General features: G+C 42.9%; 1 protein-coding gene across 1 annotated transcript in view; it reads right to left on the reverse strand.

Annotated features, from left to right (window-relative positions):
- The window catches only part of COG5 (component of oligomeric golgi complex 5), a 211,658-nt gene that overhangs the window by 5,404 nt on the left and 184,297 nt on the right, over positions 1 to 21,957 (reverse strand). Inside the window, 5 exon segments of the mRNA XM_068400718.1 lie at positions 9,767 to 9,846; positions 10,400 to 10,526; positions 11,032 to 11,108; positions 20,206 to 20,443; positions 21,825 to 21,928. Of these exon segments, the coding sequence (XP_068256819.1) occupies positions 9,767 to 9,846; positions 10,400 to 10,526; positions 11,032 to 11,108; positions 20,206 to 20,443; positions 21,825 to 21,928 (626 nt within the window).

Here is a 21,957-nt window from a genome sequence, read left to right on the forward strand (position 1 = left end):
GGACACGGGCACCTCCAGAGCAGAACTGGCCTGTAGAACTACCTGCTTCACATACCAGTCAAGGCAGAGCAGCGGTTTGCCTCCCGTGTGGGCAGGTGTAAGAAAGCAGCTGGAGGGGTTTCACACTGAGTGAGAGGATCAAAAGCTGCTGCAGCTGCTAAAGGCTGGGAGCCAAGAGGCAGCCACAGTTGCCTGGAGCTCCATACCCTGCCTGGTGACCACAGAACAGCTCATAATCATGGTCAAGCTCTGATCAGCTCAGGAAAACTCTCCTCTGCATTGCTGTCCACAGTAACAACATGATGACGACAGGCCAGGAAGCCTGTCCATCCTGGTAGGAACAGCGTTCCTGGTAACAAAAGGTCCAGATAGTAAAAGAACAGAAATCATGAATCCAGGGAGAAATGATGTTTGCAGTCCAGAGAATAACGGTGAGGTTGCTTCAGGGTGCGAGGGAGGAATGGGCAGGGAGAGGTAATCAAAAGCACCAATGGTTATAAAGTAGATGTGATTTCAGAGGTAACTTTGGGATGGGAATATTGTTCCTCTGAAGACAGTTACCAAGTGTCTTCGGGACTGCGACATACAGAAATAGGGACAGTGCAGGAAGCTGCTTAGTAGGGCAAAGCAAGACGGTGGCTGCCGCACGCGGCCAGAGCTCAGCTCAGGCTGGCTGAGCTGGGCAACTTGTAACAATCTGCTTCACTGAAGTTGCTGAGGTGCCTACATGAGCGTGCCTCATTTTGGGAGATAGATGAGTTTAGTAGCTATGTTAACACTTTAAATGCAGATTTTATGATGACATTTTTGTAAACTTTACCAGCCCTAGCTCAAACGAGCGTTTGTAAACGATGCTGGCAGTACAGAATTCCATTCAGATGCACTGTTTTACCATTAAAATCTTGTCTTAAAAAGAGGTAGGCTTGCTCCTGCAGAGGATACTGTAAAAACACTAGTGCATAAGTAGCAATGGAAAAATAAACAGCATCATGGATGAAAGCAGTATCATCAAGTCTCCAGCACAGAAGAGATCACAGCTGTTGTCATATAAAAAGATGTAATTTATAGTTATATTACTGATTTTTAAGAATATGGAAGAAACCCTGTTTATGTAATATACAAAACATACTCTTGAAGGGATTAGACTAAATAATACCCTAAATTCAGCATCTTCCATTCTAATAAAGGCCATAAAACCTGTTCAGCAATCTGTTTCTATTTTAAAAGACAAGCTATGGTATACATTACAAATATTGTTTGTAAAAGAGAGCTATGGAAAGAGGGTTGGTGGGATGTTCTGCATATATTAATGCTCCATTAAAAATGCCATAAGAAGTAAGGGGAAAAAAAAAAATCTAAGTTTAAGATGCCCTCCCACATAAAGAAAAGGATTTTAAAGCACTTACTAAATTACTTCACTTGCTTGAGCAAAAACATGAGCTTTCTTGGAAATCAAGACAAGCTGATTATATAAGACCCAGATAGTTCTTTATTAAAATGTTATTTCAGCCCATGAAGATTTATATCTACAGTTAAAAGAAAAAAAAACGGTATGATTTGGGCTGTAGTTTTTAAAGGGATCTTAATGCGTATCATTTAGAATTACTCTAATTAATTAATTTTATATGGAATTGTGAATACTAGCGCTACCCTCCTGGGCTCTGACTCGGTCAAACGGAGCCTGATTTAAATTGTAATCTTCAGAAGAGGCAGGGATCATCTTTCTGTTCAGTAGTGGGGCAGCGCCCTGTGCACTCAGGTCCCGATCAATGAGCAGGGCAGCCGGAGTGATTCCAGACGGTTCAGTAAAAGTAGGCCCTAGAAGGCCTACTCTATGTAACCTTTAGACAGAATCTACTTTCCTTTCAGTAGTTTTCCTTTCAGCTAAAATAACTGCACTTTCTGAAGCTAACTGCATGCTTTGCAGACAGTGTCTGCTTCTAGGACTGATAACGCTTAAAGTTATAGCTATCACTGACTCTTGCTTGTGCTTATTCTTAAGAGAATCCAAGGTCTCTGTTAAATCCCTCACTAATTACAAAGAAGGGCCAAAGATAAACAAGACTGAAAAACAGCTTAGTAGTGTCTTAAAAGACTTGATTCATAGCTCTGACACCAGGAGTAGAGATAAATCCCATAAGAACCAGAACAGTATCTTCTCCTTGGAGCCACCTGCATGAGTCAACAGAAAGGCCTCACCCACACTGGCGCAGAAGTGGGGTCATACAGCAGACAGCATAACCAGGGGGGGATTATGACCACCAGAGACCACCCAAGACCCCCTCCCCAATTTAGTACACATGTGCAAAAACAATTACATAATATATTAGCATATGCATAAGGTTTATTGCAATAGGCAGGCTTTTACTGGAATTGTATGAATATTCATTTTTCTATAATGTATATAACGAGTGTGCTTTTGTGCCTCGGTGGACATGCTAGGTGGAGCAATCCCCTATGTCCCTCAGCCGAATAAAGTAATGCCTGCTCGTTAATGGTAAACCTGGTGTTAAGGAGTTTTATTCCCGATTTTGGTGACAGGAGGATAGCAGGGCCAGACTTTTCTTTAGTACTTTGTTAAAAGTTTGTTTGCTTTGCAAACTTTGGGGCAAAGAGGAAAACGGAAAATATGCTGTGTGCTCTTGCACATCTGTCTGACACCAGATCTATTTAATCGAGTGCTATAAAAGTTACTGCAAAAATGAACAGTAAAATCTCCAACAGCATCATCTGTAGGACAACAGATGAGCAAGAAACATCTCTGCTTTATTCCAGATTGCATAATAAAGAGATCAAACGAACCGTGCGCTGACGGACAAATATAAGGGACACCGAGGGTTTTTATGAATGGCCTGGCGCTGGTCGGGGGATGCTCGGAGGCCGCAGCCCTCCAGCCACGCCGCGTGCCTGCTGCTCGCTTGGTTTAAGCGGAGCGGAGCAGTGACCCAGCACGGCTCCACTGCTTGCGGCAAAGCTGTCATGCTGCTGTGCCTAGCCAGGCCGAACCTAATGCACAGATGGGGCTTTCGTGGTGGTCCCCAGGCTGGCATTTGTCCCTGCCCCCTGGCAGGTCAGTGGTCAGAGCCACTCTCTGGATCAGGACATCAGCTCATTACAAAAATAACCCTTCACTGGGCCTGGCTTTCAACTCTGCTCCAGCAACAGTGAGCCTGAGTAAGAGCAGTTTACCCACACTCTAACGGTAAAGATAAGAATTTGGCCTTCGACTGGATGAACCATCCTTCAAGCTGGCTCAAATCCTGCCATGTCTAACAGGGTTTCTTTTATGGAAGAAAGGCTGAGTTTTCAAACTCAATTTAAAAAGAAAAAGGAAAAAAGTGCCCTGGCCACTTAAAGAAGCGCTCCTTTCAACACAATCCATGCTCCAGGAGGACACCTGCAGCACGGTCATCTCACCTACCTTTAAATGTCTGCAGGGCAGCTGTCTGCCTGAGAGAGCTCCCATGTCCCAGCCCACGCTCCCTTCACTGAGCAGAGAAAATGGAGCTTTCAGGACACAACGCAACTGACCTATTTTAGGTACCTGCTTCAGGATGAGATGAATCAGCCCCAGCAGCGCCTGTTTCTCTCTGTTGACTATAAAGGGAGTCTAGCTAACATACTTCTGGCCAGGTAAATCCCACCCTTCATGCTGAATACAAGCAGCAAGAAATGCACAAAAATGCTCAGAATACTACTAATTCATAACATTAACACCACGCTGCATATGAAGCATTTAAGATCTACAGAGTGGAAGCAGCACTGCAATTAGCTTTAATATGAAGCTGTAAGGATTCTGATAACACAAGTAAATTAGTATCTAAGCAGCAAGTCCCTAGAGTAATTGCACAGTCGTTACAAAGGGAAGTTGCAGAAAATTACCATTTGCAAGGCTGCAGAAAACGTAAAGATAATTTCTTGATGTAGGCCAGTGCAAGGATCTGAAGGCTCAAAATATCCAAGGTTCAATTAGCACAGATGAACAACTACAGGCGGAAAAAGCTTGAAGAAGGTGACTGATAAAAGACTCCAGACATGAGCAAGATGCCTGTAGTTCAACTTAGGTTCATATGAGACACGTGAAGAGCAGGCTCAGAAATCTTCCAATACAGAAAATATGAGTGAAACATGGTCATACTAGTGACTGACATTTGCTCGCCTGCCTTAAGTATGGATAACTGGCCTATTTAGAAATGACTAACAGGCATGAGAGGAGATGGTAAAAAGGTGAATGCATAAAAATTAAAATTAAAAATGCCTACAGAGGTTACCAGTGTCCGCAAAGGAGAACCATCCCCTTCACTCACTACGCTCAAGCTTGGTCAGCTAGACCCCTACTCTTTGCTCCCAGACATGCACTGCTACACAAGCTGCCAACCAAACCTCCTGAGGGAAGAGTCTGCTTGCCAAATCCCGTGTAGTTAATTCACGCAGCTCCGCAGAGCTGCATGAGCGGTGTCTGCAAGCGGTGGGCCTGGGGATGGATGGAGAAGAAGTCAAACGTGGGCAGTGACAAACAGCCTTGCTCTGGCATACCAAGAGTAGGGAAGAGCCACTGGAGTCCCAACAGAGGCCTTTGGGAAGGGCAGAGCTTCACAGCTGCCCTCTCCATGCCCTGGGAGGATGGATGTCAGAGCCATGTCTGAGCACTCCACAGTGCAAAGCAAAAGGACCACAGCCTCCCTGTAAAATGCTCAAGGGATAATCTTGCCAAGTGATAACCTTGCAGCAGCACGTTCTTGAGATTACAAAATTAAAATATTTTAATAGTGGTATCTCATGCAAAATGAATAGAGGATTCAATGAAAGCATTGAAATTAAAAGCTTAAGTATTCCAGCTACGCTACTTGGTCTAATGGATGACACTCTCTCTGCCTAAAAGCCTTGTCCCAAGGTTTGTCCCTTAATACCTCCATGGTCAAAGCAATCCATCAGGTGGGGAAGAAGCTGCATCCCGTAGTCTGAGGGGGATGAAGAAAGACTACAAGGCCCTAGGACGGTTGGTGAAAGAGTCTGGGGCACAAGTTGTTTTCTCCTCCCTCCTTCCATTTTCAGGTGATGACGTGGGATGGAATAGTAGGATTCTCTCTATTAACGCCTGGCTACGAGACTGGTGCTACAGGCAGGGCTTTGGGTTCTTTGATAATGGCTGGTTTTATAAGACAACAGGCGTGACAGTGATACATGGGAAAGGTTTATGTCGTAGGGGCAAAAAGGTTCTGGGACAGGAATTAGCAGGGCTCATTCGGAGAGCTTTAAACTAGATTCGAAGGGGGATGGGGTGGTAGCTGGGCTTGCACCACTGGGGCAATGCTCTAGTGTTGAGGTAGACCAGGAGGCCCCCCATCCCCCTGGGGTGAAATCAGGGGGTGAATCTGGGATGAAATCGGTGTGCCCAGCTCGCTCCCTGAAATGCCTGTACACCAATGCACGCAGCATGGGGAATAAGCAGGAGGAGTTAGAAATCCGTGTTCGGTCGGGGGGCTATGATCTAGTGGCAATTACAGAGACTTGGTGGGACGCCTCGCATGACTGGAATGTGGTCATGGATGGCTATGTCCTGCTCAGGAAAGACAGGCCGCTAAGGAAAGGTGGTGGAGTTGCTCTTTATGTGAGTGAGCAGCTAGAATGTATTGAGTTCTATCCAGAGGCGGATCAGGAGCGAGTTGAGAGTTTGTGGGTGCGAATTAAGGGGCAGGCTGGCAGGGGTGATACTGTTGTGGGTGTCTATTACAGGCCACCGGATCAGGATGAGGAGGGTGATGAGGCCTTCTACAGGCAGCTGAGAGCAGTCTCGCAATTACAGGGCCTGGTTGTTGTGGGGGATTTCAACTACCCTGATATTTGCTGGGAGGCCTACTCAGCCAGCCATCCCCAGTCCAGGAGGTTCCTCCAGTGCATTGATGATAACTTTCTGATGCAAATGGTGGATGAGCCAACTAGGAGTGGAGCGCTGCTGGATCTGATCCTCACTAACAAGGAGGGTCTGGTTGAAGAGGTGAAGGTTGAGGGCAGCCTTGGTTGTAGCGACCATGAGATGGTAGAGTTCAGGATCTCATGTGGCAGGAACAGAATAGCTAGCAGAATCACAACCCTGGACTTCAGGAGGGCCAACTTTGGCCTTTTCAAGCAATTGCTAGGGGAAATCCCATGGGACAGGGTACTAGAGGGTAAGGGGGCCCAAGATAGTTGGTTAGCGTTCAAGGACTGCTTCTTCCGAGCTCAAGATCAGAGCATCCCAACAGGTAGGAAGTCAAGGAAGGGTACCAGGAGACCTGCATGGTTGAACAGGGAACTGCTGGGCAAACTCAAGTGGAAGAAGAAGGTGTACAGATCGTGGAAGGAGGGGCTGGCCACTTGGGAGGAATATAAGTCTGTTGTCAGAGGATGTAGGGAGGCAACTAGGAAAGCTAAGGCCTCCTTGGAATTAAACCTTGCAAGAGAGGTCAAGGACAACAGAAAGGGCTTCTTCAAATACACTGCAGGTAAAGCCAACACTAGAGGCAATGTAGGCCCACTGATGAATGAGGTGGGGGCCCTGGAGACAGAGGATAAAAAGAAGGCGGAGTTACTGAATGCCTTCTTTGCCTCTGTCTACACTGTTGGAGGCTGTCCTGAGGAGCCCCGGACCCCTGAGGCCTCAGAAGAAGTCAGGATAGAGGAGGAATCTGTCTTGGTTGATGAGGGCTGGGTCAGGGACCAATTAAGCAACCTGGATGTCCATAAATCCATGGGCCCTGATGGGATGCACCCGCGGGTGCTGAGGGAGCTGGCGGAAGTCATTGCTAGGCCACTCTCCATCATCTTTGCTAAGTCATGGGCAACAGGAGAGGTGCCTGAGGACTGGAGGAAAGCGAATGTCACTCCAGTCTTCAAAAAGGGCAGGAAGGAGGACCCGGGTAACTATAGACCGGTCAGCCTCACCTCCATCCCTGGAAAGGTGATGGAGCAACTTGTCATTGGTGCTGTCTCTAGGCACATCAAGGATAGGGGGATCATTAGGGGCACTCAGCATGGCTTCACCAACGGGAAGTCATGCTCAACCAACTTGATAGCCTTTTATGAGGATGTTACCCGGTGGATAGATGATGGTAAAGCTGTGGATGTGGTCTATCTCGATTTCAGTAAAGCGTTTGACACGGTCTCCCACAGCATCCTCGCAGCTAAACTGGGGAAGTGTGGTCTGGATGATCGGGTAGTGAGGTGGATTGTAAACTGGCTGAAGGAAAGAAGCCAGAGAGTAGTGGTCAGCGGGACAGAGTCCAGTTGGAGGTCTGTGTCTAGCGGAGTTCCGCAAGGGTCGGTTCTGGGACCAGTTCTATTCAATATATTCATTAATGACTTGGATGAGGGATTAGAGTGCACTGTCAGCAAGTTCGCTGATGACACAAAACTGGGAGGAGTGGCTGAGATGCCGGAAGGCTGCACAGCCATTCAGAGAGACCTGGACAGGCTGGAGAGTTGGGCGGGGAGAAATTTAATGAAATATAACAAGGGCAAGTGTAGAGTCCTGCATCTGGGCAAGAACAACCCCATGTACCAGTACAAGTTGGGGACAGACCTGTTGGAGAGCAGCGTAGGGGAAAGGGACCTGGGGGTCCTAGTGGACAACAGGATGACCATGAGCCAGCAGTGTGCCCTTGTGGCCAAGAAGGCCAATGGCATCCTGGGGTGTATTAGAAGGGGTGTGGTCAGCAGGTCGAGAGAGGTTCTCCTCCCCCTCTACTCTGCCCTGGTGAGGCCGCATCTGGAGTATTGTGTCCAGTTCTGGGCCCCTCAGTTCAAGAAGGACAGGGAACTGCTAGAGAGAGTCCAGCGCAGAGCCACGAAGATGATTAAGGGAGTGGAACATCTCCCTTATGAGGAGAGGCTGAGGGAGCTGGGTCTCTTTAGCTTGGAGAAGAGGAGACTGAGGGGTGACCTCATTAATGTTTATAAATATGGAAAGGGCAAGTGTCAAGAGGATGGAGCCAGGCTCTTCTCAGTGACATCCCTTGACAGGACAAGGGGCAATGGGTGCAAGCTGGAGCACAGGAGGTTCCACTTAAATTTGAGGAAAAACTTCTTTACTGTAAGGGTGACTGAACACTGGAACAGGCTGCCCAGAGAGGTTGTGGAGTCTCCTTCTCTGGAGACATTCAAAACCCGCCTGGACGCGTTCCTGTGTGATATGGTCTAGGCAATCCTGCCCCGGCAGGGGGATTGGACTAGATGATCTTTCGAGGTCCCTTCCAATCCCTAACATTCTGTGATTCTGTGATTCTGTGATCAGTGTCTGAACATGACCACCAGCAAGCCCATTAACTGAATCAGTCTGGATGAAATTTAATTGCAAGCAAAGACAAAAATGTGTTGTAGTTTAAGGATGGCATTTTCAAATCTGTGTAAAAGGATTGAAGAGAACAAAATCCCATCAGTTCTCAGATGATTTGCATTCTTGGCTTTCCCTAACCTATCTGAAATTCAACATTGTCAGTTTTGCCAGTACTATCAGGACAGAAATTACAATCAAAATATTCATAACTAAGTTACATTTACAGCTGTATCAGCCCTGTACCTATTATCTATTCCCCTGTAATTCAAGGTGTCATGGCTTGAGATTCAAGAAAATCTACGTTTTTAGCCAAACTAGACTAACAACGTGTATGATTTTCAAAAAAATACTCTTTTAATACACATATGAAGAGAGACAGTCTGCATTTTAATATTTTGGAAATAAATCCTACTAACATCTACTGGTGATGGACTAGTATTTCCTTAATTGGCCTGAGCACTACACTGGACTGTAAATATTTATAGCAATATCCTCTTGGCTGCTTTGAAAGTGTAGACAGATAATCGTCGGTTTTCTCAAGCGCAACCACTGCTGGCTGGAACTTAAAAGTCAGCTTTTATGATTTCAGCAAAAGCTGGCAACATCCACGCACAGAAGTTCAAGGACAGAGTTGGCTCCCAGGCCAGACTGAGCCTGGTGCAGCTATGTGTGACCACCTTTCCTGTGCCACTGGAGTGGGTGACACCAAGGTCAGGACAGGACACTAAGATGACGTCTGGAAGAGCTAAGGTGTTAGGAGCCAAATGATCATCTGAGCCTTGAATCCTGAGGACCCTCAGGCTGGCTCTGTCATGTTCATACAACACATCTGTTCTCTCTGACATACTTTAAAAATCTGCTTGTTTTGAAAAACAAGACTCTTCACAACTTTTCCTAACATTTTAAGATGCAAAATAGTATTTAACCATAAAGTCATCTACCCTAGGAAGATTTTAAAAATCTGATGTAATTATCACTTCCTAAAGATCCTGGGCTGATTTCCTGAAGAATAACATTACAGAGGTGCAACAAGGGTCTTCCATTTTTAAATTCCTACCTACATTTTCATTGCTTAAAGCTTCCAAAGCTTCTCTTTCCTGATACAGAAGACAGAATGGCTACAGCCTCAACTTCCCAACAGTTGAGAGAGGCAGTTTTACTAAAACATAGTATTAATATAAACTATCATTGTGCATGGTTTCCTTCTTTTTCAAGAGGATTATGTGCTCCTTCCAAAGGCACTGGAGGGTTTCAGTACATGGAGTGGAGGGGAGTGTTCAGTTTATATATTCTCCCATTTTGCAACTCATCCCATGAGTGGAGAGAGGGTAATGGCGTTTATGATGCATCTCCTATAGCACTTTTTTTTACTTTTCAAGATCAGTCCTGGTGTGCAGATAGCTTACTGCTCCATTATCATAAATGTAGAGAAGAAAGAATTATGATTTTTACCGTATGAGAGCAAGCCTGTCTTTTTCAGATGGATGATCATCAAGCCACTGGGAGTAGCGGGCAATGGACCACTCAGCCCTCTGATACGGAAAAACACAAACACCAATTACACATAAATGTGAAAAACGGAACACATACACCAATTTCAGAATCAAAGATGACATAAATGAAGGCCACATGAGGCTCTCAATACTGCAGTGATGCAGAATGAGTTAAGGAATCAGAGACAGTTAACAGAAGTAGCCCACTATGTTATTTGGGAGCTCAGAGGTGATCTCCTACATCAGCTGTTTGCCCAATTCTGACAGGGGGGTGAATCTAGATTTCCTCCATCTTACACGAGCAGGATCCAGGCAATCTGCAGCCTGGGATAAGACCTGCAATTTCTTCCATGAGCTGATAGAATATTAAAGAATTGAGAGTCTCTTTAAAATCAGGTTATCGTCTTCCTACTGTTAAATAATCAAAATATGAAGTCAATGACCATAACACCTTTGCCACAATAAAAACAAAAGCCAACAAATCATATAAAGTATGAGCTTAAATACTTCTTAACTAAAATAACTAGGGTGAACTACAATGTTCATTCCTCCTCAGGACATCTTGAAAGGAAAGACAGGTTGATCTTATTACCTGGAAGGGTGATTTTAACTCCGGCGGTGCTCTTGTAAATAAGAACTGAAGAATAATGCTGAATGGAATAACCTCTCCCAGAGCTGGGCTACTGGCAATATGCTCACTGGTCTGGAACAGCAGTGGTCTGGAAAAATGTAACAATATACTTGTGAAAGGAAGAAAAAGCTTATCTTATGCATAAGAAAAATGCCTATATGGTGGCAATATTGTGTTATGATAGAATCATCTATTTTTTTTTTCCCACTAGTCTGCATCTTAGTTTTCCAACACAGGTTCAGTTTGTAAAACTTTACAGAAGTTGCCTATTGCAACTAAACAACACTGGACTGTAAATTTTATATTTCAGTGAAAACACTTAAGGTTTAACCACAGAACTCACTGTCATACTGAAGTTGCACTGAAAGCAACACAAAAAAGTACAATTTGGCCAACATTTGCATGACAAAGATTTTTAAATCATAGTTATACTCTGCATAAAATTCAAAAGAACTTTAATCTATTTCTAATTTGCAGGTGAGCGTTGCCAAAAAAGCTCTCAGTTCAATCAGAACTAACACGAGGTAATAAACCAGTTTTGAAATACAGTTTGGTCATGCTGCTATTTGCTAGTTCCTGTGACTGCAACTCACCTGAATGACCTCAGCTGTCTGTAAGATTTTCCTAAGTCAGAGACTCGCCGACACAGCGGTGCTACTGCTAACTCCATCTATGAAAACAAACATTGTCATTTGAATTAGACTGTCCCAAAACAGAAAACTCGGTATTGAAGGAGCCTGCCTTTAAGCAACAATCCAAACTCGCAGACCAAGTCACCGGCTTCTCACTGGTGGCTGAATTTGAGACAAGCAGCTATCCTTTCCTTTCACACTGCATTGCCCAAGCCAAGACTTTGGCCTTATTCTTGGCAACACAGTGAGCATCCCATGACAAACGACAGTGATAGTCTATGGTGAAGAACAGAAGGGGTCTCGTGAGCTTTTAGAGACTGAAGCTTTGTTTCTCACAGCCAGTTTATTTTGTTGGTGATGAGTTTCCTGATGAAGCACTTGTGTCAATACCCCAAAAATCTGACTGCAGCCTGGGGAGAAAGCAAGTCTAGGCAGGTCTCCACAAACCACTCCTAAAGTGGTAAAAATGCATACCCATTTCAGCTGGGCACCCTTTCCTTTGGCGAAGGACAAGGTTAAAGTGATTCCTTCTTGAACACTCAGCCCCAGATTCTGGGGCACAAAACCTATGCAGATTGGATAGAAGGCAGTTGGGACCTATTGCCACAGGGTCATATGGAATCGCAGGCAAAAGAGCATCAGTAAGAGCATTATTTTCATACTGTTTGGTCTCTGAGTTACTGCAGCCATCTTCAAAAACAGACAATTTTTAAACACTTTCTGTTTCTTAAGCACTGGAGTTCACCTGCCTTTTCGAACAAGAGCCAGGCTCCGCTTGGGTTTTTACATTGTTCACATGAGACTAAATTCTGTCACAGGCTCTTCATTAACAGTGAGGATACAGAAGTGAGAAAGAACAATTTCACTTCCAGGTCCCAGACTGAACATGAACATTACATGGCAAAATTTCAGTTAATATGCACACTAATACAAACCCCACCACTCAAAAAACCCCATAGGTAATTTTAGCCAGATATGGATTAAGTCTTTATTTTTTTGCATTCCTGAAGTGGGATGCAAGTTTTATTCTCCATGTACGTTTTTTTAAAATCCCCAACTTGAAAGACTATTCAGACTTTGATTTCCACATAATGCATGATTAAGCTCAGTTTCAAAGGATGAGAGCTAAAATAAGTAACAAGATCAAAAACACCACACAATGAGCTTCCCATTTAAGTAACATTGCTGAACAAGTTTCAAAGCCTTTGTGATAAGACACTATTCACAGGGAAGTCTTTAATACTATTATTCTTTCCAGCTGTAGCATTTCCTCAGAGCTGGCTGCTGGGCCACGGGCTTCACCAAGAGCACGTAACTGTGCTGAGGTTCCAGTATAAACAAGAAAGATGGTGTGGCAAACTATGATGCCATAGTTCATCTAAAACCAGAAGAAATCAAATTAGCAATTAATGCAAATCAAGGCCATATACTTCAGGCACCCATCTTAAAAAGCAGGTGGCAGGATGGGAGTCATCTCACCTGCTTCTCAACATCTACAGGTTCTCTTCATACTCACTGCAGAGAAACAGCCACTCCAGGGGAGTGATGCATCTTTCTCCGAGGTGGACATCTAAAGTAGGTCAGGTGGGTCATGTTGCAGGAGTATCGACCTACGTTGACAGTCAAAGCTGGGAAAGCCAGAGGGCCTAACCCAGGCACCTGCACTTCCTCTACAGACAAGGAGAGGAGGGCACCTCTGAAAGGTGATGGGGAGAGTCCCACAGAGCCAGCCCACAGGCAGTGCAAAGCTGCTCCCCAACCCTAGGAACCTTGGAGTACATGCCTGCATCAAGCACTTCCAGGCCACTTGAAATCTACATTTTATATTAAGCAGAAACTCGCAGAAGCAAAAAGTAAGTAAAAATCTAGTAAGTGGAAATAAGGATCTTTGCCTTCTGCTTTCAGACGAATGCTCCAGCCCTGGGTAACAGGCTGCCTCCCTCCTGCCTGCTGCCCTTCTGGCACCCAAATCTTCTACTCTAGGCTATGAACTGGCCCCTTCTCTACAGCTGGGTGGGATCCCCACCCTGTCCCCCTGTAACCCTTGTAGCCTAAGGGCTAGCTCACCTCTCCCGCATGCAGGCGCAAGGGGTACCTGTTTCTTGGGCTGAAGAGCACGTACAACCCAACTCCGCAGTTCTGAGCAAGCACCCTGTCCACCAGACAGTGCAAAAGGCATGCAAATGGGAAGCCAATGTCCCCACGCCTGAGGAGGAGCCGTCAGCTGCTGCGCTGTGTGCTGAACTTGCCAGCACAAGGGAGCAAGGTTGAGTGTACACTCCCAGGACAGGCAGGCTGTCCCTGGGGATTTCTGCAGGGAGGTGCTCCAACTCCAAACTGAGACGAAGCTTAGAGCAAGTTCAGCATGCTGTTCCATCAGTTCCTCCGGGACACTTCTGACCGCATACGGGAGCCAAGAGGCCAGTGTGCCGCACAGGATCAGGAGCAAGTAGCCAAAAAGAGGAGCTAATGAAGTAGACTTTGTTACATCATGACATAAGAACCCTACAGACCCTGAAAAACAAACAGGAGCAAGACTTGGATTTATCCAGAGCTGCTTTTCAGGCATCAGTATTGGCTAGGCACAGCTGGCAGGAACTGACATCCTGCAGGAGCTGGTGTCCCAGCTCTGGTGGGAGCCGTGGGCTTGTAGCTGTGAAGAACCAGGGAGAAGATAATTCTTTTAGGTGCTTTAGAGATTTTGGTAACAGGCAACAAACAGCCAGTCTGACTTGTGGGAACAGAGATGCATGGATCAAACTGTACCTGTGAGGGGAAAGAAATCCCAGCATAACAAAACAGAATTTTGCTTAATAAGTTTTAAATGATTGTTTCACTCCTGAAACATAATATGATGTAATGAGATGTAAGTGAAACTTTCTACAGCTTAACCAATTCCTTATTAAAACAAATTTAAATTATTTCTCTCGAACATACTTGTCAGTTTCCATAAATCAACATTTTTAGTCTTAAGTACTAAAGAATAAAATTTACTTTGGAAAATTCTATTACTTCATCTTCAACCTTTATTCACTGTAGGAAATTATTAGTATTGCTAGAACTAGATAGATTTAATGGCAGCAGATGGTTGATTCGTGAAGTACTAGTTGCCAAAGAAAAAAATTGTTTTTAAGCTTTGCAGCATTACTATACCAACTCAAATTGACTCATGAAGAGTGGGAATGAGTGAAAACTAATGTGGTAAAAATGTACATAAACCACTAAAACTTTTTTTTTTAATTTACAACACTAATCTGCTATGTGTTATAACCCAATCTCTCCAATAAAAAAAATAACTTTGCATAATAACTGTTTTCTTCACTTGAATTTTCGCTATTTGTCTGAGCCCAATGATGCAGTGAGATGCTACAGCATCCTTCTGCTGTTACATTCATTTCTGCAGGCCCCCTGAACAGGGTTTTGTGTCTCTGGTGAGCATCATGCTGCCTGGCACCACTGGCCCGGGAGCAAGTGCTGGGGAGAAATCACTCGGCTGGAACAGCTGCTGTTTTTAAGGTGCTGGAATTGTGCAGAGGATTGAGCATATATCACTTCTTGGTTTTGCTACCTGTCATCACCTGAAGCTGCATCAACTGTTGATTTATGCAGCATGGTTATACTGTAGCAGCTTTTGCTATGATATACAGCTATAGTTTCCAAAGCATTTGGGTGAGCTTTTACAGGTCGGGTGATGTTTTTGGCTGTCTGCATGCCAGTATTTGTATTGTGTGTGCAAAGCCTTTCATACAGCCATGTCCTATGGACTTTATATATGAAAAGATAAGCAGTCTTTTTTGTTTCTTCTCCAAATTTCTCTCCCAGAACTGCAAATTTGAAAATTCAGATATCCAGGTTAAATTCAGTGATAAATCAGGTGTCTAAGCAGTAATTTGCAACCACAGAGGCTTGATCAACTAATGTGAGATAATCATTAACACAGGTTTCAAGAGAAGCAGTAGGAAGTGCACATGGCTGCCAAAAAAGAAGGGACAGCTAGAACAAAAGAAGGCCTAATGACTCTGCCTCGTTTCTTCTAGCTTTGTTCAAAACCCATTGCTTTTCCATGATTTATTCATGTTATTTTGCTATGCTTTGCAGAACTTGGTGGCAGACTCCTGCCCAACATATGCTGCTTCTCAATGATTCTTGCTCTCTAAGCCCAAAAAGGCTGTATTATCTTTTCTTCTCATACAACCCTTCCATAGCCCATGGCTACGTGGTCAATTATCTGTTGAACTATTCACTGGCTAGCCATATTGTAAGAAATACATCACATGGCTGGCTTCCCTAATTGGATTATATTCAGCAACCCAAGGGTGAAGTTAATACGTAGTCTAGATACAGATAATGCATATATATTGAAGAGCACTTTGAAAAACCCCATAGTGAAGTTATTGTTTAGTGCCTATTGTGGTATTTTCAAGATCTCTCATTACTAAACAGCTGTTTTTTCAGCTGGAAAATCTTAACATTAAATTTTTAGCAATTACATTTCCTCCTGGCCAAGATGAATTCCAAGTTTTTAAATGTTAACTCAAAATGCTTTTTTCTAGCCATTCACCAGGAGAGAATGCTTTATCAAGCAAGGGAGCAGAAGAGCTCTGAACTATTATATGAAAGAAGTTGGCCTTGAAGGGATGTGGAATTTGATTTCTCCCCCATGCAGCAATTCCAAACTGGTTGATGTTTAAGTAAATCCTTCAGTTGTAATACCTCGAAAATAACACAAATCAGAAAATAACTTCCGCCTTCCAGTAAGACAGCATTAAACATGAAGTGCATTTTAGCTTTAGTAGTTTCTGTCCTTATGACTACAACTGTGATTACCGCATCCTGCTTCTCTCACTTCTCCGTAAGAAACCAGGAAGGAAATTTTTTAGGAAAAACGATAAAAAGCGTTTTTGCACTTGTATTATCATGTTTGCTCAAATGAGCAAATCTATTTACATTTTTAAAAAAACAAATGCCTAATATTCTGGCTTCTTTAATGCCACATATTGAATCAGGAAACCAGATTCTGACCATAGGCTAACCAGCAGATAGAAACATTCCTTCTGCACTAGAACTTAGCATTGTCAGCTTCTACAGCAGAAACATTATTCTAGGAAAATTCAATAAAACCAACACATTTTGCAGCAATTTATTGATAAAGACTTGAAGAGTTGGTGGTAGTGTTCGCTATGCCCCATCAAAACTGTTTGAACACAGTACTGAACAATGCCAAAAAACCCAACTATAAATCACACCTAGATAAGGAATACGTGATGGTATATATAGAATAGTATTAACTCAAACAGGACCAATAAAAATAGTTCACTCGACAAGGCTGAAAATAATTAGTCATGACATGAGATGGGGTTCTTGGCACAGTCAGTGGCTCCTGCCTTATATGTCACTCCAAACATACACCTGTACTACAAAAAGATGGGAAATCATGTCATGCCTTCATGCCATGAAGCATGAAGATTACTTAGTCTTTGCAATTTCTAGACTAGTTTATTTCAATGCAGTTGCGATTTGTATTTGCTATTAATAAATAGCTATTTTCCTCTATCAGCTTACAAACTTTATGTAGCAGACTACTAATTTCCACGCCAAATATTACTGTAGATTCCTCATTTCTTCTAAATAAATTTCTCAACTAATCGTGCTTGTATTTCATTCTTTGCTGCATTGTCCAGCACTTCCATTGGGTTTTAGGAAGGCCTGAACTACAAGCCACCAATCCCAAAGTGTGCGTAAGTGTAAATGCTGTAACAACTCTGAATACCAAGCAAGTTAAAAGGTCCTCTGGAGAAGAACTGGTACTCCCCAGAAACATAAATGTTGAAAAACCATCAGGGCTTGCTGGCTTGCTTGCCTCCAGGAGAACATTTTTTTCAGTCTGACTAGTACTGAATTAAAAAGTGAAATTTGGTATTACATACGTGAATACTGAATTATGGTCACCCTAAAAATACAAAACCAAATGAAAACAAATTGATCCAGGAATTTACAGGAGTGAACTAAAAAGTAATCTTGTGCAATTGCCTGCATAAAAACTGAGAGCATGAAAAGAGGCGAATTCAGCCTGTAGACTGGAAATATTTCAAACAATGAGAGTCCCAAGGAACAGCACAGTATGTGATAATAACCTTGCAGCACTGCAGACATTTTCTAAGGCTTAAAATGTTTCTGTGTTCCTGTGAGCACTGATCTTCATGAAATCATATTAATGATATTCAGGCATATTTCAAGCCTATCATACCTCTGTTCACAGCTGCCACACTAGCACACACTGAGTGTTACTGCTGAAATATCTGTAATGCACAAGACAGCAAAATGCAATCCTGACACAGGAAACGGTAAGACAGAGAATTCAACAGAATTACAGCAATCACTGCTAACTGTGTAAGTAGCTGAGCCTTACTCAAGAGAATTGGCTGTTGTGCACCTCTCCGAATGCAGTTCTGAATAAAGAGAACTTGAAGCATCAGTTTTCCCCCTTCTGCGTAGACACCTCTTGTCTTGATGCAATTTATCAGTAAAACACATTTCCAGTGCAAAATTTTCAAATCTGACTCTCAGCCAAAGCTATTCTGCTGAGTACAAGCCAGTTGTAACTCTTGAGTACCCTGAAAGAAATGTGCACAAGCACATGAGATGATACCCCAAATCTGATGCAACCCAAGATTATTTGATTTACTGCATGTGTGTTTATAATAGAACCTCAAATTAACCATAGCTTCTGCACAGATTTCTGCCCAGGTCTTTTGCTTGCAAGTAACCCCAAAACACCAAAAGTGGTTTTAGATCTCAAAAGCCAATTTGAAGCAGGAACTTGTAACCCTTTTTGAGTACAGAAAATTTAAAATTACTCTACAAGACAGAGCACAAGTAAAAACAGTTTATAAACAAACGTCCTCCTACACACACAGTGTCTTTCCAGGCAGGTCCTTTCCTTCAGGTTTGGCTTTAGTCCAGCAATGCAGTGCCTTTCTGGGACTGAAAAGAACCCTGCACACAGCATTTATGGCCATTTGGAAAAGTGTATCCTTCCCATCAAGCCAGCAGCCCAGCTAAATACCTGCTCCCTGCTCTCCTCAGCCCAAGCAGCAGCAACCTCCCCTTCTCTTCGGAGGAATCAAGTCTTTTCCTCGACAAAGCCAAGGATTGGGAGCATGGAAGTGAAACGAGTCCTGTTCAGGATTACAGCCACATTTCAGCAAAACGTGCCAAGACTCCTGGCCGGGTCAGAGCAACTACAACCTCCCCAGTGGGGCTACCAGGAGCTGGCATCACAGGCACGTCAAAACCCACCAGGTTTTTGAGAGAGGCAGACACAGCCCAGAAAACATGGATATAAGGCACTCTCCACATACAAAATATTTCAGTCCTTTTTCTGTTATCCCAAGCAACAGGATATAGTGTCCAGGCCATTCTGGACACTACAGCCCCTGTGCAGCCTGGGACTCCCTAAGGAGCTCTGTGCAGAGATGCTCAAAGGCAGAGAGTGAGCACTGATGTGGCTGTATGGGGCTGGTTGGACCCAGACAGTTTCTTGTCTTAAGCCTATTTTTAAACAAGCCAAAAATATGGTGCAATGTGAAGATGAGAAAAATACAAGGCAGCCCCAGGTGCAGCAACAGTTGAAGACAAGAGACAAGAATGAATTCAAAACCTATTTTTTTTCTTCCACAGTACAAAAGAAGAGAAATCAGTGTCCCTGCCCTTGGCCGGGGATTTGGAACTAGATGATCTTTAGGGTCCCTGCCAACCCAAACCATGCTATGATTCTATGATTTATCTTCACACAGTTGTCCATTGAGGACTTATACTCAGCACAGTGGGGAAGAACATGCAAATGCCCCTACAGTCAGATAAAAGCATACCTTCATTTTTCACTTAAAAGGCAGCCCATGTCAGAATGAGAAAAATAAGTGTTTAAAAACATAAAACGAGCTATATTTTTAGTATTATTATAATAGGTGCTTAGATCAGATGCTTCTTTTACTGTAGAATTAGGTGAAGATATTTCCCAAATTTATACGACTTACTTTAGTACTGCATCATAAATCACAAAAATTATTTATATTCCTTCCAGAGGAGTGAAGCGTCCTTTTTTTTTTCTCCAATTTTATGCCACTGTCTTCAAAATAGAGAAGGGAATGGAACCTTCTCACCGAAAGCAATTGAAAACTTCCCCTTAACTTCTGCAGTTAAAGGCTGATTCGCTACTTTTGAGTAATGAATAAGAAAACTTTACTCAGGAGTATGTAATCACAGGCAAATAACACAAAGCAGTCACAAGCAGGAGTGGAGATAGCAGTGATTCCTCCCTCCCTGCCTTCCTCTCCTACCGCAGTTACCTACCAGCCAAAAGCAGCACTCAGTATGCAGATACCTGGTGCTAATTCCCTTTTCTGCTTGGATAAGAAGTGGAACCCTCAGACCAATCTAGTGGATGCCTGTATTCTTTGGCAAGTTAATCACACAGTGTTATTATTGAAGAATTAAATTTGAATATAGTACATAATGCAGACAGGTAGTAGATATTAATCTGACAAGTTTTTTTGTGTTTTAGTCCAGTATAAGAACTCGGTAAAGCTGAGAGGCAGATAAGTCAATCAGGTCATAAAAAGAATCCCACAAGAAAACTGCCATTCTGTTACCAAAAGGGCAGTTCTTCCACAGGATATTGGTATTTCTTTAGCTTGTCTCCTACACTGCAAGGCAGCTGAGTTAGCAATTAACCACTGTGGGCACTGTGATATATAAAGCAATTAAGAAACCAACACGCCATTCCATTAGAAGAGAGAAAGAATGAAGTGAATGAATGGTGGCAAATGACGGACGTACCAAATTGGTCAGACAAGCGGGATAAAATGTCAAGACACAGCTGAATTTAAATGCAAGCGTCACTTGATAGGAAGCTGTCAGACCTCCCTGAATGTGCCTTACAGTGACAAGGGATCTTCAACTACTTAGTAGATGCATTTCTCGGGATACAGTGTCTCATCAGAGGCGATGTTTAGAACTGGAAAGCACTGATCTCTACAACTGCCTGTTTACACTTCGATGGGGACAAAAGTATTGGTACTTTTCAGCGAACACAGTGAAGTAACAGTAGAAAGCAGAAATCAGTATTACGGGTACCTGCGCAAAATCCGCCGCAAGCCGCATCTTCCCACCTTCACTGAGGGGCCTTATTAGACTGGCATTGCGAATGAAAAGTTCAATTGCTCTTTGAGCCATGGCTTCAGTGTTATCAAAGACAAAGTCAAAACACTCAAAATGTCTGAAATAGTCGCTCATGACTCTTGCTATAAAACCCTGTAGTTCTTTCATGTACAGAGAACAAGGGACGTCTGGTTTTCCCGAGCTGGATAATGATCTGGAAAAAAAAAAAGGAAAGAAAAAAAGAAATGGGACAGCTAAATTAATTTTTAAAATACAACCAAAAACTACTGGATTCCTTTAAATTTTTTTCCTACCCCGCGAAGTCACGGCATGAATTGTAGAGTCTCATTTCTACTCAGAATAAAGAGCATGTAGCACTCTCTGAAACCGTGGTCAAAAAATATCTCTTTATCAGCCATTCCCATCCTAAAAGACAAAGGAAATCACCCCACTGCTACCCAACTTGCAGAGCCTCCACCAGTTTGGAGCCTAGACCTCAAACCCAGCCCCTAGATTTAAATGCCCCAGTTGTTGATTTGAAACTCTACTAATGGATTAGAAAATACAAGCACATGTCACCAAGTTACTAGCTTAGCCTATCCCAAACCTGTTGTTCTCTGTATAGATGTAGTTTCCTAGATTCCTCCAAACCCAGGATTATAAATATCTAATTATCACAGAAGCAGCACAGAAGCTACAGGACACAGAAATCAGTCATCTTTCTCTTTGAATCACAGTTGGGCAAAAGAGCTCTTCCAAACTCAGGAACCTGAGCATACAGGCTATCTAACAAAACAGCCTTTGGCTGGAATCAGTTTATCCACCTAGAGAGGTATTTTGCTAGTTGTGGCAAAAGAAAGATGGAGAGGGTAAAGTATTCTTTAAAAAAAAAAGTCAAAACGAAAATTTAAAACATCTCTGAAAATATACTATGTTCAGTGAATTTCCAAGACAGAAAACAGGACATCTGATGATGCTATAAGCAATGTCAAAACAGAGATAACAACCAAAATAACGCTCAGGAAGGAAGTCTCAATTATATATAGCACTCAAGATCTTTGCAGATAAAGAATACTGGAAATGTTAATTAAAATGCTATGGGAAAATAGCATAATACACTAAATCTGAGCTTTCAATAAAAAAGATTTTTTGAACCATTTCATATTCAATAATACTTTAGAAACATTTCTGTGTAATTTTGAATCAGAGGTTATATGCTTTATTTTGAGAAACATGAGTATTGATAGTTCTGAAGGCTGTCCACAAAAATAAGTTTTGAAAGCAAAAGGCAGTTTTTAAGCACAAAAATGGCCTCTGCTTCATTTTATTTTTCTATTTAAAATGAATTTTACTCAACAGATATGCAAAAAAAAAAAAAAAACACACAAAGGGGAAGAAGGCAGATGCTACCTGATTAATTTGTTTCAATAGATAGGTGTAATTCTGCTTTCTGTGTTCATTGACCATAAAGCATTGCCTTCCCCTCAACAAACAAGCGCTCTCGCTCCAAGGACATTGTGGCAATAACAATCTATTATGTATACACAAGACATCTTACTAAAGCTATGGTAAATTTAAAAAATATTTCTAGTTACCCAGAAAAATCTTCCTGGTGCATAGTGATGATAATAGCTTCTACTGAATCTCCTACAGAGTTCAGTAACGGTTGAACAGCACTACCCATTAGATCATGGACTGCCTAAAATAGAATAAGGCAGAAATAAGGGA

The sequence above is a fragment of the Nyctibius grandis genome, chromosome 5, assembly GCF_013368605.1.
Source record: "Nyctibius grandis isolate bNycGra1 chromosome 5, bNycGra1.pri, whole genome shotgun sequence".
Taxonomy (NCBI): domain Eukaryota; kingdom Metazoa; phylum Chordata; class Aves; order Nyctibiiformes; family Nyctibiidae; genus Nyctibius; species Nyctibius grandis.